Below are 16,565 nucleotides of genomic sequence, written 5' to 3' on the forward strand. Positions count from 1 at the left end.
ATGTAGAACTTTACTAGAAAACAGCCAGTTAGAAGATCTAACAACAACAACAAAAAGATTTCATTAATAGCAACAAAAATACCTTAGAGATATGCCTAAAAAGAAATATCTAAAACCTATACGGAGATGGAGGACTAAATGTTAGTGAAAGGCATGGTTAGGATTTTAGGAAATATAGAGAAATACTACATGCCTGAATAACAACAATGAATTTTATAAACATATCTGGTTTTCTCCAAATATTATTGATCTAACAATATCTCAATAAAAAATCCCATTGGAGCTTATTCTTAGAACCTGACAAAATAATCCAAAGATCCAATGGAAAAATAAATAAGTGAGAAAACAATTAAATTAGAACTTTATCTCACAGCATATTTAAACACAAATTCTGTAGATGATTTAAGTAATTAAATATAAAACGAAAAATTAATTATTGAAAAATTAGAAGAAAATAAGTAGTTAACTTTCCTGCAAAGGGAAACATCTTTCTAACATCAATGTAAAGGAAAAGTTTATATATATATATATATATACACACACACATAAATATATATGTATGTATATGTATATATATACATTTTTATTTTTTATATATATTTTATTTATAAATATATAAATATAAACATATACATTATATGAATAAATGTAGACATTTATTTATATGTCTACATAAAATCCAAACACATCTGCATGACAAAAAAATCATATACAAAATTAAAGACAATTTACAGGCCATAAAAAAAATTTGTAACAAATACAGTGGACAAAAATGAATGTCTTTAAGTTATAGAATATCTTTAGGGTCCATAAGAAAAATACTGACACTTCAACAATTTAACAGAGGACGTAAGCAGACAAATTCTCTGTAAGATGACAAATGGTGAAGGAAATGTGAAAAAATATTCAATATTATTACTAATCAGGAAAATATAAATTAAAACCACAATAAAATGCCTTTTCCCCCACTTATTTGACATTCAAAGCTAACGAGGTGACACTGAATAAGACAAGAGCAGATACTATCTTTTAATACAGTGCAAGATCCTATACACTTTCTGTGCAATATCTTCCCACAAGTATGTATTTGGAAAATTTAGTTATAAACTGGGAATCCCACATCTAAAAATCCATTCTAAGGGAGGAACTAAAGGTTTTGGCCAAAGGGGCGCCTGGGTGGCTTAGTCAGTTGAGCATCCAACTTCAGCTCAGTTGGTCATGATCTTGCAGTCCGTGAGTTCAAGTGCCACACGGGGCTCTGTGCTGACAGCTCAGAGCTGGGAGTCTACTTCGGATTCTGTGTCTTCCTTTCTCGTTATCCCGCCCTGCTTGTTCTCTCCCTCTCTCTCTCTCAAAAATAAATAAATAAACACTAAAAAATTAAAAAATAAAGGTTTTGGACAATACTTATAATGTGATTCTTCAAACAGTGAAAACAGTGTAAGGAATCCAAATGTCATGGTCATGTCAATAAATAGTCAAATATCCAAATAATTAAAAATGACCATCATTTAAAAAGTATATTTATGAGAAATACTTTGGCAGCCTGGTAAAATGCTTATGAAATGATGTTGTCAAGAAAAAAGATTATAAAATTAATAATTCCTTAGAAAAACTATTATAAAAACACGTGCCATATTATCTCCAGGTAACGTCAAGGTGAGAGATTTGAATTTTAATTTTATACCCTTCTCCATTTTCTGCAGAGAACATGTACTCATAAGATAGAAAGTATTAAAAGATGTACCAAAAACTAAAAGCTTTCAGAAACTAGCAGTTTCTCTGATAGCTCTGTTATCTGAATTCTCTTGGTATGCTGAAAATCACACGGCTATAGCGACCATGTGGCAAAGCTGCATAAAATAACAGGCATACACTCAAATATTGTCACATGTCCATTTATTGAGGAAACTGTGATGCTAGCTACAGATTAACTCTATTCACTTGATGACTTTTCACGATGTCAAACAAGACTCTGAAGGCCACAGGCCATGAAGTAACCCAATTACTTTCCCATATTTTGTTCAGAAACACAAAAATCAAATGCCAAGAAATGTTCGACTCTGAAAATTGGCCTAATTTATTTTATTTTTTTAAATTTTTTTCAAAAGGTGGTAATTAAGGGTTAGGAGGTAGAGGGCATGGAGGAAGGACAAAAACTGAACATATAAAAGGCAAATATTTTTTTGCTAGATTTCATTTTCAAAGTTTCAAGTCTTTTCAATTTTTTTTTTATTTTTTGCAGCAAAAAAGGAATCGATACTTTTCATCCCACTCTTGTCAACTTTCGCCAAAGCCTTCTGAGCCGCAGTCATTTTGCTATTTTTCTGTTAAGGAAAATAAGAGGACGATTGTTACAAATGCACATTTATGAATCATACCTGCAAATCCAACAAGACCATGCATGTCTCAAGGTTCATTAAGGGAAGTATTTGCTGGTAACGTGCTTCATAAGGGAATGATTATTATTATTTTTTAAAGTTCTGATTTCTATTCAGAATTCAGATCTAAGACATAAAATATGTTAAAAGAAGCAGGAGACAAAACGGCCGCCTTCTAAGGAGTGGAACGTTACAACCAATGGTTTCCTTTAGGGGAATAATTCTGGAGGGTGTTTTAAGTGCAATCACAACACCAACAAAGGAACTGACAGAGGCTGCGATTGTCAGCTGAGGAATTACAGCCTGGTATTATGGCACGATGAATAATTCACAACAATTTACTGCTGGAGTTTATTCATAGGCTCTCCGGGAAACCAAGGCCAGCACTATATTATATTCAAAAGATAACCTGTACTGGAGAGCAAACCGGACCATCAGGATACCCCCGCACCACCCCCCACCAGGTTTCCTACAACAAAGAACTTATCAAAAAGCTGACTTCAAGTAACTTTCTCTCTTTCTCTGGTCACTGTTGTTTTGTTCTGTTCTGTTTTGTTTTGTTTTGTTCTGCAACGTCCTGGAAGGAGCACTAACAGAAGGTAAATAGTAGCCGATTATCCTTGAGTGCATCACAGCCTCGCCAGCAGAAGCATATGTGATGGGAAGCAGTGAAGGAAAAAACTCCCGTGTCTCCCTGTGAACTGTGAGATAGTCACTGACAGAGAACCTTTTAAGGGCACAGCGTATGATCTCTGAAACCTTGTTTCTCATGTTCTATCACTTATATTTTAGGAGGCTTATTTTCTGATGGGATGGTGAAAAGTGGCAGTTAGCCCCTGTATTTAACAGACATCCTGGTCCAGCCCCTCATTTCCCTGGGGGCGGTGCCCAAGTAGATACAACAGAAAGCAGCAGTTTCGGGNAGCCCTGCGTACAGAAGCCATTGAGATGACTAGCTATCTTGCCAGATTTCAGCTTGGGTTCTCCGCAGACATCACATGCCCAGATGAATTACATGTAGATTAAAGGGAAAAATTATAAACAAAGACTAAACTCTAAGGCAGGGGGTTAAATGTTAAAATCTAGGTGGAAGTTAATTTATCTTGGGATGTGCAAGGTCTTAAGCATAAAAAGAATAAGAAAAATCACAAGGAGAAACAATTCCTATTATATAATCCTCAGGAAAACTTAAAACTGTTAAAAAAAAAACTCAACAAAACAATAAACACAAATTAGAAAATTATTTGTACCTTATTTAATGTTAGTAATTAATAATTTCGGTCATCATCATAAGTTCTGAGAAGCTTCCAGGCAGTCAGAGTTGACAAAAAAATGACCTTGGAAGCTCCCTCCCTTTGTGCCCTCCTACCCTTAATATACAGCAAAGGGTAGGCATGCTCTTGCTAAGCATACTGCCTTCATTTGTAACAAGTCTTCGTGACTTGACATATTCATCGTCATTCACAATTTGGAATTAATTAGTGAGTCGCAGAAATGCAAGTTAATAATCCTTCATGGTTAAAACTAAAACCACAATCAAGCATGCAATCATTCTTGCATGCTTGCAAGAATGCAACGTGCTCATGCAGGATCACCTTCTGGATGCAAGAATATGCCACTACCACTGGACACACGTACCTTTTCGATCTTCCAATCTTTCCTGTTAAACTTAGTGTAATCTTCCTTTGCTTCTACAGGCTCGTCAGATAACTTTACTTTCTGCAATGTTAGAGCAGTGAAGTGGTGTCACGTCACCTCGACACATCAATCCATTTTTATGAAAACAACCAGGTCAAGCTGGACCCACATCAAGCCAAATGGAACAGCAGACCCTGCAAAGGGCTTACTTTGAATTTTGTCAATTATCTGGGGAATGAAGCCATACGTCCCTTCTGAGAAGCAGCCTTGGTGATGGGGGGTCATGATCAGGTGAGCCCATGACCCAGCCCGTTGGGCCGCCTAGTGGTACTGATCACATATTGTGTATGTACCAGGACCAGGAGGCATCTAGGTGACTGCTGATTCCAGGAGAGTCTAAGGGGGTAAAGGCAGGCACAGAAGTCAAGGATAAGAATTTCCTTTAAGGGGGCCAGGTGTCCAGCCAGAACCCCCCTGGGATGGTATAATGTCCAGTGAGGAATAAGGCACACCATTATTCTGTCATTACCATTTTTGTATAGCTTCACGTTCTTACCTCCTTTCAATTCAACTATCTCATTTTGTTCACACAAGGACAAACCTTGCAAAGCACACAGCCAGCAGAAGAAGGAAGCACAGAGAGGTTAAACAAATGGTTAAGGCCACCGAGCAGAGGACAAGGGCTGAGATCTCCATTTCTGAACAAGTGCTCTTTCCATGAGGCCCAGTGCAACCAAGCCCACCTCTACTTCATGTTGTCACCATCCACGGGAGCCATTGCCTCAAGGAATGGGAGAATCTTGTCAGAGACAGACTGTGGCCTTAATGTTCCCATTATAGAAGGAATGTGACACATTTACTGTGTAAAAGGTGCACAACAGGGCAGGTAAGTCTTGATGATTAACACAGAGAACTGACTGCACAGTGACAACAACCTGGTCTTCTATAGATCTTCAGGTTGTGGAGACAGATACCTGGTGGGCAAGACCCTACGTGACTCTTCCCTAGGAAATGCAGATTCGTTCCCAGCTTCCCTCCTCATAGCCCAGCTTTTGCTAAACAAAGACCTGCAGAGCTAGGGCGAAAAGATGCCCCAGCACACGTATGAAACCCAAGGGAATAAAACATTGTTTAGAAAGGCTTCATTCTAAACAATGTGCGGGAGGCGGGGGGCTCCTGGAAATCTGTAACATCATGTGGCACTTTAAAAAAATGGGGGAATACTGGAAATCCATAAGGTCAAATCTTCGCTTGGGCACACCGCAATCTCTAAGAAGGGGACCTTCAAAAGAAAAAGACTAGCTTATCACGAATGAACTACCTACCAGCAAAGTATGAACTTAAGAATAAATGTCTCTACTTAAATTAAGATCAGTAAAGGGTGTTTAGGTGATGCATATTTTCACTAGAAAAGTCTCTTCAGCCAGGAGAGTGGAATTCAAGGGAATAATGGGAAAGGCCCTGATTACTGCAAACTGCAAAAAACTTAACGTTATAAGGTGGTTGGCTTCTTCTCGGTCGCAAAATGTTCTACTACAGGTGTCATTATAAACCCTTGGGCGTATTTACTTTTCCCTGAAAAGGAAGTCAAATGAAAAACGTTCAAGACAAGAGTTTAAGATGAAAAGTGCTTCCTTATAAATATAAAATGCTTCATAAGATGATGGACTTGTCCTGGTGTTTAACTGGTTCACTACCAAGCAAGACACCGGTTATCAGTGCTTATAATAATAAAAACTGATTGTGGAAGGCTCTGCACGGAACTTTCTTGAATGTTATTCACAGCACACGTTGAACACATTTGAAAGAATCATAGTTACACTTATCTGAATTTTTGTTATTTAAAAGATCAAATCACTATAGATTTGGGGGAGTGTTTCAGAAGAAATAGAAAAAGGGCTCAGAAAGACAGTAACAAAGGGTATGACTAAGTGGGTACAGTTCTGGAAAGAGGGGCACGAATAGCAGAATACCGCAGAGACCCATGCTAGGATGGTCTGATTCTTACGAATGAGCTGCAAGAAGGAACTCGGGAGCGTTTCCCATCGACTGCACTCAGCTCAGCTGCCGCGATAAATTCAGATGATGGAAGGGGGTGACGGGCGGAAGCCAAGCTTCAACATAGGCAAACCCGTGACAGTAAGAAAATGATGCAAAACATATTAAGGATGACAGGTTTCGTGCTATCATTACAGGCAGATACGAAGATACCTAATAGCCACTGGAACATATTTCCTGAAAACGGTCAACTCTGTTACTGTAAAAATCAATCAAATCCTGGACGCGGACAAGAGGCCAGCAGAAGACATTATCCGACGTGCGTTGAAACTGTGCTACGCCATCCGGTGCAGTTTGCACTCTGTACGCTGCAGCCCCAGGAAGACACCACAGGCCGGGGGACCTCAGAGAGCGGCTGAACAGTCCGGGAGATGAGGCTGAGATTTAGGGGAAACAGGATTGGGAGATCTAAATCGGGGCTTGGCAAACTGCCTCCAGGCGGAGCCACGCAGGCTGCCTGTTTTGATAAATGAAGTTTGGCTGGAATGCAGCCGCCTGCCTTCGTTTAGGAAGTTTCGGAACCGTCCGTGGCTGTGCCTGCGCTACCACAGCAGGGCTGAGCAGCCGTGACAGAAAGCAGCTGCTGCAGGAAGCCTCAAGAATTCGCTGTCTGGACTTCGCAGAGTAAGTCCACTGACCTCCGGTCTAAATCATAAGTGATGAATGACATCACAAACGATTTAAACTTTGGAAATTAAAATAGGAAAACAGAAAACCGGGTTAAAAGTAAACATATGAAATGCATTACCCGGGACGGCATCAGAGGCCAGAACGTTCAAGAACAGGCTTAGATCTGTTCACGGATGATCTCTAAGTTACTACGGAAGACAGGTATTTGGGAGGAAGAAAGAGGCTTAGGTTTTGGAAGGAGAGATATAAGAAAGAAACAAATATGCCGTCTTCTTAGTTACAGCAAGGCAATCATGCCTCTGTCCCCCGGAGCTACTTACTGTCAGAGATTAACTACCAGAGTGGAAGAAGTGTGGGTCCTGACCTAGAATGACCTTAGCAGCTGCCCAGCTGCCCAGTGCTATTCCTCCAGAGAAAAGGATGCCCCTCCTCTGATAATCTGCTGAAAATGGCCCATAGCTACCGCTGATGCACTTTAAATCTGTCCTTTTCTAAAAGTCAAAGGAATGACTTTTGTCCTTCAAACAGGACATGATACAAAAAAGAGAAACAAACAAACAAAAAAAACCCAAGCACATTGGCCATCTTGAAAGCCAGGAAAAAGGAAAGTTCTTTAACGTCCGTGACGTGTCCACTTTACATTCTCAAGGCATCCATTATTCTGCGGGCAGGAGAATGACCTCACTGACAAGCTGGTACGTGTGTTTATTTCCCTGTCTCTGAGCAGCGCCCACTTGTCTGAGATCAGGCCTGGACTGGGGGACGCCGCAGTGTGCCGTCAGGTGTGGTTCATGGCTGCCTTCTCCAGTCTCCGTATCTGGGAGACAAAAACAAGCCGCGGCCCACGGAACAGGGGAGCGGTGGGTGGCGGTCGGAGAACAGCTGGAAGAGGAAGGGTTTTGTGTAATACAGATCGTGTTGATCATTTCAAGCACAGAAGAAAAAAAAGTTTGGCTATTCTTGCTCAAAGGATTCTTTGTGTTACAAAAATCATGCTCTGTTCACTTCTGTGCCAGTAACAATTAGATCTGGCAAAATGAGTTTAAGTTATACATGGAGTCTTGCTGATGATTAAGAAAGTTAATTACAGGATCTGGCTAACTCAAGAAGATTGAACTTTCTTTATGTATCTACAAGATTTCTATGTAGGTATCTGGCCAAAAGCAAGTCTTATCTGTTTTTCATAGCACTTTATTTACCATTCAGGTAAAATCTACAAAAATAAAAAATGCCGATGGACAGCTCATTATAGTCTTCAATTCACACAACATCAGTCCATGCAAGGTGGATTTAGAAAGCTTTAAAATGGAGGTGCCTGGGTGGTTCAGTCGGTTAAGCATCTGACTCTTGATCTCGGCTCAGGTCATGATCTCACAGTTTGTGAGTTTGAGCCCCATGTCAGGCTCTGCACTGATGGTGTGGAGCCTGCTTAGGATTCTCTCTCTCTCTCTCTCTCTCTCCCTCTCTCTCTCTCCATCTCCCTCCCTCCCTCTCTCTCTGCTCCTCCCCTGCTTGTGCTCTCTCCCTCTCAAAATAAATAAATAAACTTAAAAAAAAGCTTTAAAATGTATTAGAACAAACTAAACTTATGTGGTAAAAATGAAATATTTTTCCAAGTGTCCCAAAGATAGCTTAGGGACAGCTCCTTACCTTTGATGGAGGGTTTGGCAATGAAGCTGAAGGTTCTGGAAGCCTAGGAGTGAAAAATAAGAATCAGAGGCATGGTTTTTCATAGACCAGCAAACAGAGACTGGGCCAACTTAGGGTGAGCAAGTGCCCCTTTTATGGAATAGCTTCACCTCTGTGTATCTAACTGTACAAATACCTCAGTGTAAGGAATGAAATTTCTCTAAATGAAGAAATCTTCATTCTCTTTGTAGAGTAATTGTCTGAACTAAAAAAACAAAATTAGAACTCATTGTTGAAATGGAATTGCTTTACTTTAGCCTCTAGAAATTTGCATTTGGCATTGTAGTATTTTTTTCTTCAAAAATGATGAATGCAGCACATATTTGAAAGTGAAAAATTATTTTAACTGTTGACAAAAAGTCACACAAGCTTTACTTTCCTTCAGTTAAAGAGAAGTTTAATTGACCTGTCTCCCCAAATCTTTAAACACTTCAGAGTAAAGAAAGGAATCTAAAAAATAATGGGAGTACAGAGACATAGGTCTCTAATGAGACAAACAGGCACCGAGAAACCCAGGGAAATATTAAACAGAAAGATAGGGTTATTGATTTAAAGCAGGTTTTCCAACCACTTTAACTACTATAGAAACCAGTTTCCACTGTTTTTTTTTTTTAAACGTTTATTTTTGAGAGAGATGGAGACAACATGAGTGGGGAAGGGGCAGAGACAAAGGGAGAGGGGGGAGAGGGGGAGAGAGAGAGAGAGAGAGAGAGAGAATGAATCCTAAGCAGGCTTCGTGCCCCCAGCAGAGAGCCTGATGCATGAGATCATGACCAGAGCTGAAACCAAGAGTCAGGTGCCTAACCAACTGAGCCACCCAGGTGCCACCACTAACTGTTTTTTAAATTAAGACCTAAATGGGGCGCCTGGGTGGCTTAGTCGGTTAAGCNGTAGGACCTAAGCAATTTGCTAAAAATAGCAACTATGTATCTGTTAAGAAGTCATGTTATATTTATGTATCAGAGGAGAATGCTACTAGAAAATCCGGAAAAGCTATTATCACACCAATAGAATCTTAACAATAGTTGCTAAAATCTAGAAAATAAACATGTTCTTTTCTGCCTAAGGTATCCTTTATATTACATTAAATATCTTTATGAAGGACATAGCACAAATCAAGTCCTTCTTAAACTCATTTTCTGCCCTCTGACACAGACTATGTTTCATCTTTTGAACTTCAAGTGCTGGGAATAATGAAGGTATTTGGGGAGGATCTAATGACAGTGAATATGGTACAAAGCCTTTATTTAAATGTAATTTTCAAGAACATTCCGCATGCCTTCTCTTCTTTCCTTCTTTTATTTCTCTTAAAATAATAAGAACCAAATTAGTTAAGTGTAACTGGGGATCAATTTTAATACTGTTTACCCTCTAAAATCATACCAATCCAAATATCCAGTCCTAACATGAGTTTCTGCAATCAGTATCTACCAAATCAATTTGTTCCAATCCATCAGTGTCCACTAAAAATTACCTTCAAACCACAGTCTAGAACAGAACTTAAGGATACTCTCTTATCAAAAACAGTGATGTGATAAGCCATAAAGGAACCTATTGCAGGTACTTCCTAATTATGACTAAAGATGAATGATACTTACTTTAAATATTTAGACAAGTCATCACTTAGTTCTTTAGGGATGTAATCAGATATCAGACCATGGGCATAACAAATATAATCCTCTGAAAGAAACAGAATGGAGAGTGAAAGAAAAAAGAATTAGTAACAATTATGGTAGTTTTATAGTCAAACTGACCAGAGTTAAAATTCTGGCTCTATCTGGCCTTAGAGTCTCACTTAAGTTCATAGCCTCAGTTTCATCATTTGTAAAATGGGGATGCTAATGTCTAGTTGCTAGGGTGGTGAGTGATTTCATGGGTGAGATATGACAGGATGGTATCAAAGATATGAGGAGATGATATAACACAGCAGTTGCCCACTAAATGACAGTTGAAACAAAAATTCAGGGTTGTTTTCTTAGTTGGGGCCTTTGAATACAAATAAAGCTCAAAATCAGCTGTAATAAGATGACATATTCATGTCTTTTAAAGAGTAATCTTTTCTAGGTCTGTTTCAACATAGAATAAATCTAATTAATGAATAGTAACGAATATGTTCATCTGAGAGACATAATACGTGACATGTACCTGTCAAGCATATGCTTTATAAGAGTTCTGAACATTATATATACTCTCAAACTAATAAAAATGCCTTCAAAAATGTAAAAAACTAACCTCGGTAGAACATGTAATCACTAATTCTAAAACACCTGGACACTTAGTACTAAAATGCAGCTGTGGTATCAGTGAAATACAGTAACATAAAACAAAATCTGCTTTAAAACCCTGGTTTTTAATTCAGTATTTTATGCAGAATACTAGAGGCTAATAAAACATAATACACGGGATAAACGTATGGGGATATAAATCACCAAAATCATTATCTCAGGTTTGTTGCTGGAATATTCATTTGCCTCTTCTTTTCTTTCTCTTCTGCTTTAAAACTGAGATAATAATTTGCCCAACTTTTGAAGTCACTGCTGCCTGGACCACAGAATCTCAAAGAGTCTTCAGTGAGAGACCCTTACCGCCAACATAGAACTGAAAGTTACCATGGGACACTTCTTTAAATGTGCTCTTGGTTCTAGGTTAGTAATTATCCAATAAGTTGTATAGAGACAAAGGGAACTAAGAAAGCCAACACATGATTGGTTTGCCTCTTCTGGTAGCATACTGAACTAAAGATCTAAAAAAACGGAAATTATGAAAAATACTGTAAAGCTGACTTTATGGCTAGGACCCTAAATGGCAAGATAACCACCCCCAGACTCTTATATTTAGAGATTGGTTCAAACACTGGATTCAGAGACAGAAGCCTACTAGCTATGACGGGTGACCCTGGATAAGTCATCTCCTTCTCTGACACTATGATTCTTCACTTTTAAAATGAGATCTATTGGGGCGCCTGGGTGGCTCAGTCGGTTAAGCATCCGACTTTGGCTCCAGCCATGATCTCCCAGTGCGTGGGTTTAAGTCCCACATCAGGCTCTGTGCTGACAGCTCAGAGCCTGGAGCCTGCTTTGGATTCTGTGTCTCCCTTTCTCTCTGCCCATCCCCCCTCCCCTGCTCTGTTTCTCTTTCTCAATAATAAAAAAATCATAAAAATTTTTAAAAATATAAAAAAATAAAATGAGATCTATCTAAAAAATGTCTAACATCCCTTCTCCTACTTAAAAAAAAAAAATCTGTGGTCCATCCATTCATTTGACCCTTCTCTTTTGTTAAAGCAAATCAAAACCAGTGATGTTAGTAAACTCAGCAATCTCAGCTCAGCAGAGCTGTCCACCACTTCTGGGATGCCAGGAGCCTGCTGCCATCTACATGTGTACGATGTTTTAAGGTAGATTTCTGCAAATCAAACACGGCCTGAATTACCTTCAATCACAAACAGATCCCTGGTCCTAGGCTTAATTTTTTGAATGATGAAATTCTGATGCTTTGGAGTTGTATGCCTGTCCAGAACAGGAGAATGGTGAATTGGAGTTTAAAGTCCCAATCATTTCTTTTTTCTTTTTTAATATTTATTTATTTTGAGAGAATGAGAGTGAGCACAGCAGAGGGGCAGAGAGAGAGAATCCCAAGCAGGATTTGCACTGTCAGCATGGAGCTTGAGGTGGGGTTGATCTCATGAATCATGAGATCATGATCTGAGCAGAAATCAAGAGTCGGACGTTTAACCGACTGAGCCACGTGGGTACCCTCGGAATAATTTCTGTCCCACCATTTGAGAATGTTAATTGTATTGTATAGCTGTTTTTCTCAAGTACACGTACAAAAATGAGGGGATGCGACACTGGGAAAAGCAAAAAAATGTACCTTAATAACCTAAAAGAAAAAAATTGCCAAGGGAATCAATTTTCATCTAAAATCAAAATACTAAGATCAGCAGTAGGACTTAACACTTCTGGAGAGTAAGAAGCAAACAGATGCAGCCCGCTGAAGCCCAGGGACAGACAGCAGTCCAACAGAAAGGGTAAGGGTGCGGGCCTAGAGCTAGGCTGGCTCCGTCAGCTCGGCTTCTCCACTACCAGTCATGTGACTTTGGGCGCAGCCTCCACACTCTTACTGTAAAGCGAGACTTACTCTTACACTGGCAAATCGGCAAAGGGCTTGGCACACAACACACCCTCAATGAACGACAGCTAGAGTTGTTAGGGTGGTTTTTAGTGCAGAGTAAATAGTTGCCGAAGGAATGATTTAAGCACTGATTAGTGACAGAAGTGATCTACGGTAGAAATACTACTTGGTTCTGAAACAAAATGCACTATGAGATCTATGAGAACAAATGGACGAGAATGCGAAGCTTCTCAGACATTAACATTTTAAAATCGTAAGGCAGGCAATTTACTCCAGGCAAAATACATCAGCAAGTTACTCCAGGCAAAAAATACTTTCTGATAAAATGATTTACTGGGGTGCCTGGGTGGCTTCATTGATTAAGCATCAAACTCTTGATTTCGGCTCAGGTCATGATCTCATAGTTCTTGAGATCAAGCCCTGCTTCAGGCTCCATGCTAAGGGTGAGCCTGCTTAAGATTCTTTTGCTCTCTTCTTCTGCCCCTCCCCCACTCATGCTTATTCTTTCTCCCTCTCTAATTAAAAATAAATAATAAATAATATTAAAAACTGATTTACTTACCTTCCTTGTCACTGGAAACCTGGTCACCAGAGAAAAATGCAGTTGCCTGTACTCGGGCACTGACATTTACGTTATTGGTTTTCAAGGCTGCCACAGTCTGATTAACCTATAAAGTAACCAAAAGGGAAACATCACGGTATTTCCAATGAACTTTAGAAATCCACAACCTTCCAGATGATCCTCAATCCATTTAAGATCCAGGAAGAAATATCTGAGGACCTATCAATGTCTTTTTCTTTTTCTTTTTTTTTTTACAAATAGTTTATTGTCAAGTTGGTTTCCATATAACACCCAGTGCTCATCCCCACCAGTGCCCTCCTCCATGCCCATCTTCCCCCTCCCCCGCAACACCCATCAGTCCTCAGTTTGTTCTCAGTATTCAAGAGTCTTTCATGGTTTGCCTCTCTCCCTCTCCCCCACTATTTCCCCCCTTCTTCTCCCCCTTGGTCCTCTGTTAAGTTCTTCCTAATCCTCCTATACGTGCAAACATAGGGTAGCTGTCCTTCTCTGCCTGACTTATTTCGCTCAGCATAACCCCCTCAAGGTCCATCCAGGTTTCTACACATGGCCAGATTTCATTCTTTCTCATTGCCATGTAGTATTCCATCGTATAGATAAACCACATCTTCTTGATCCATTCGTCCGTTGATGGTCACTTAGGCTCTTTCCATGTTTTGGCTATTGTTGAGAGTGCAATGTCTTGATCAAGTATCAGTAGATGAGAGACGGATACACATTTGGACAGAAGCTGAACAACAGCAACAGCATTTGGGGATGATGTCAAAACATGGACTTCTAAATGCCTACACGATATGAGAGCACTGCCTCTGGAGTCAAGCTACTTGAGTGTGCTCTGTGACCATGGCCTACTTCCTTAACCTCTCTGTGTCTCTTTCTAATGGGGACAAAAATAATACCTAATGAATAATACTGTTGTGAGGTTTAAATGAGTTCATATACATAAAGCCTTTAAGAAAGAGCCTGGCACAAAGTTTGTATACAATATTTTTTTTTCTAAACAGAATAAATCATATACATTTCCCAACTTCCTAGGAATTTAAGAAACACAATCGATATATATGTCACTTTGTTATTCATGTCATTATCACTCGCTAAAGACAAAACCTAGATGACAAGACCCTGCTCTGCAGCCTTATTTTTCACCTACAACTAATGCAAATGAAAAGTGAACCATGGGGGCACTTGTAACATCTTTTCCCTACTTTGTGTAGTAGGAGCCTGATTAATTCTGCAAGGTTCATTGCCATGTTTCCAGGTTCCCCATGTGCCCAGTAACATGGTGCGACCAGTGTGTTTTCCACATACAAGATAGAAGAAAATCTTCAGAATCAGTACTATACTGAACTTGAAAAACTGTCATCTATAGACCTGGTCTGGTGAGATTCTTAATTAGTATGAAAGTACACAACATTCTTTGACCAGTAGCTTTCAAAGTGGTTTATTTGTTTCTACTATTCCCACAGTAAGCATTACCCAGCAAACTGATACTTAAATGCATATATACGTCTCATAGAACCATACTTAATATGTGCCCTTACTCTGTGCTATATTTTAATATATCCAATCGCATCCCATCCTGTCCCAATCCTATTCCATTCAAAAGAAACACTGGTTGTGACCCAAGGAATCAATTTGAAAAACACTGCCCCAGACTTTAGATTAGTTCTAGGATGTTAGGATCACTAAGATCCCTCCAGCATCCAGATGTCCAGGGTGAGACACACTTCCTCTAGGCCTGAATGCCATCTGCGTCTGCCCCCTGCCTCGCTGTGTGAGCAATAGCAACCTCTGAGACAACCATAGGACTGAAAGCAGAAAATGGGCACAAATGGGCCTCACGCCTGGTTTGGAAGACTGAAATCCCTATCACTGAACAGTGAGAACCTCTTGCATTTAGCAGTGAGGGTCACGGGAAATGGGAATGCAAGGTCAAAGGAAAACATGGAGCTAAATACAGAGAGACATGAGCTGGGGTGGATGAAAAGCAAAAGATTTCATGTTTGGAGATCTTCATACAGTTTCTCTCTTTTAGCTAGAAAAACAAGATAGTCTTTGGATTCATACTTAGCTCCTTCTGTAAATATTTTTTAAAAGAAGCATTAAACTTTTTCTTTGCCATAATGTACTGGTGGTGTACGCTACCTTTTTTTCCAGCCACTTTATCGTCTTCTCCTTGCTGTATTTGTAATACTTCTTTTTGTCTATTTCTGTATTAAAGAGAAAAAAAAACCCAGAAGAGTGGATTAAACAAAAAATAAACTCATCAGGTTATGTCATATACAATATATGTAGATAATAACAACAATAATTTAAAAAGGTTTTGTAACATTTTCTCAAAAAATGTTAATATTCTTTAAAAAGTCAATTTATAAGCCTGAGAGCATATTTGAGAGGTTAAAAAAAATCCCAAAACAGACCTTAGGTGGCCCAGGTTTCAGCCAACCATTAAATGAATGGGAATTTAAGAAAATCATCAAGTTATACTAACAGTTCTCATCCCAAGGAGAAATTTCTTTCTTGTCTTTTTATTATACCTATATGAAATGACAGACATTAACGAAACTTATCATGGGGATCATTTCATAATATATGCAAGTCAAACCATCACGCTGTACATTTTAAACTTACATGGTAATGTGTGTCAACTACTTCTTAATAAAACTGGAAAAAGGGTTACCAGCAAATCTGTAGAAAATCTGGAATTTTTCAAACTCAGCAAATTAACATGCCAAGCGACCTTCATTTGTCAACCTAAGTTTAAGCTTACCTCAGTGCTTTCAGTGAAAGGCTTCTTTTCTAAAATAAAAATGGAAATCCCAAGAAAGAAAACAAAAACTAAAAGGAGATGTGTATGGAGTGTGTTGCAGACATCCGGGAAAAAGCTTTCCATTAACTACTTTAGTAGTGGGATCCCAGTGGGATCAGCGAGAAGGAAGAAAAGATAGGCCCATCTTTGAACACATTACCAGTCTAACAATAGCTCTTTCAAGGGAACTTGGATTTATGATGGACTCGACTTGACTCTTAATGGGGGACAAAAGTTTCTCCTCTTGTAAGTTATACTGCCCCCCAACCCACAAGGAGTGTTAGCTTCTTGGTAACACTTCATTCGGAGTTTGCTTTCTGTGTAGTCAGCAGAGGCAGGGCTTGCACCCCTGGCCCCCTGCCCCATGCAGGAGTCATTCTGGGGACCCCTGGACATCCAAACTTGCCCCATGTGACTTTGCTAGCCACGTAGAAGGACATTTTCTCTTTCCTCCATAATCATTGTGGGAAGTGGAAATGCTTCTTGAGGGATCGTTTTCTGCGGTCTGTTAAATTGCTTGCATTCCATGGAATGCTTTACGTGAGACAGGGGCTGGCCTCAGTGCCTATCCTTTTCCTCCCTGTGGCAGCCTGCGGTTGTCAACATTGTGGGCCTGATGGAGCGCGGGCTGGGGCTTTGCGTCCAC

The 16,565-nt window shown here is 39.5% G+C and overlaps 1 protein-coding gene across 3 annotated transcripts in view; it reads right to left on the bottom strand.

Moving 5' to 3' along the window:
* Nucleotides 1–1,882: 1,882 nt before the first annotated feature.
* The window catches only part of RNASEH2B (ribonuclease H2 subunit B), a 46,254-nt gene continuing 31,571 nt past the window's right edge, over nt 1,883–16,565 (bottom strand). For 2 of the 3 annotated variants that reach the window (XM_077752598.1, XM_077752599.1), the window contains 6 exons: nt 15,256–15,320; nt 13,093–13,198; nt 9,995–10,076; nt 8,358–8,400; nt 4,020–4,100; nt 1,883–2,327 (listed from right to left, as the gene is read on the bottom strand). In XM_077752598.1, the coding sequence (XP_077608724.1) occupies nt 2,211–2,327; nt 4,020–4,100; nt 8,358–8,400; nt 9,995–10,076; nt 13,093–13,198; nt 15,256–15,320 (494 nt within the window). In that variant the 3' untranslated portion in view covers nt 1,883–2,210. The remainder of the gene's footprint in view (nt 2,328–4,019; nt 4,101–8,357; nt 8,401–9,994; nt 10,077–13,092; nt 13,199–15,255; nt 15,321–16,565) is intronic. The other variant, XM_077752600.1, reaches the window with a different exon arrangement.

The sequence above is a fragment of the Crocuta crocuta genome, unplaced genomic scaffold, assembly GCF_008692635.1.
Source record: "Crocuta crocuta isolate KB4526 unplaced genomic scaffold, BGI_CrCroc_1.0 scaffold190, whole genome shotgun sequence".
NCBI classification, from domain to species: domain Eukaryota; kingdom Metazoa; phylum Chordata; class Mammalia; order Carnivora; family Hyaenidae; genus Crocuta; species Crocuta crocuta.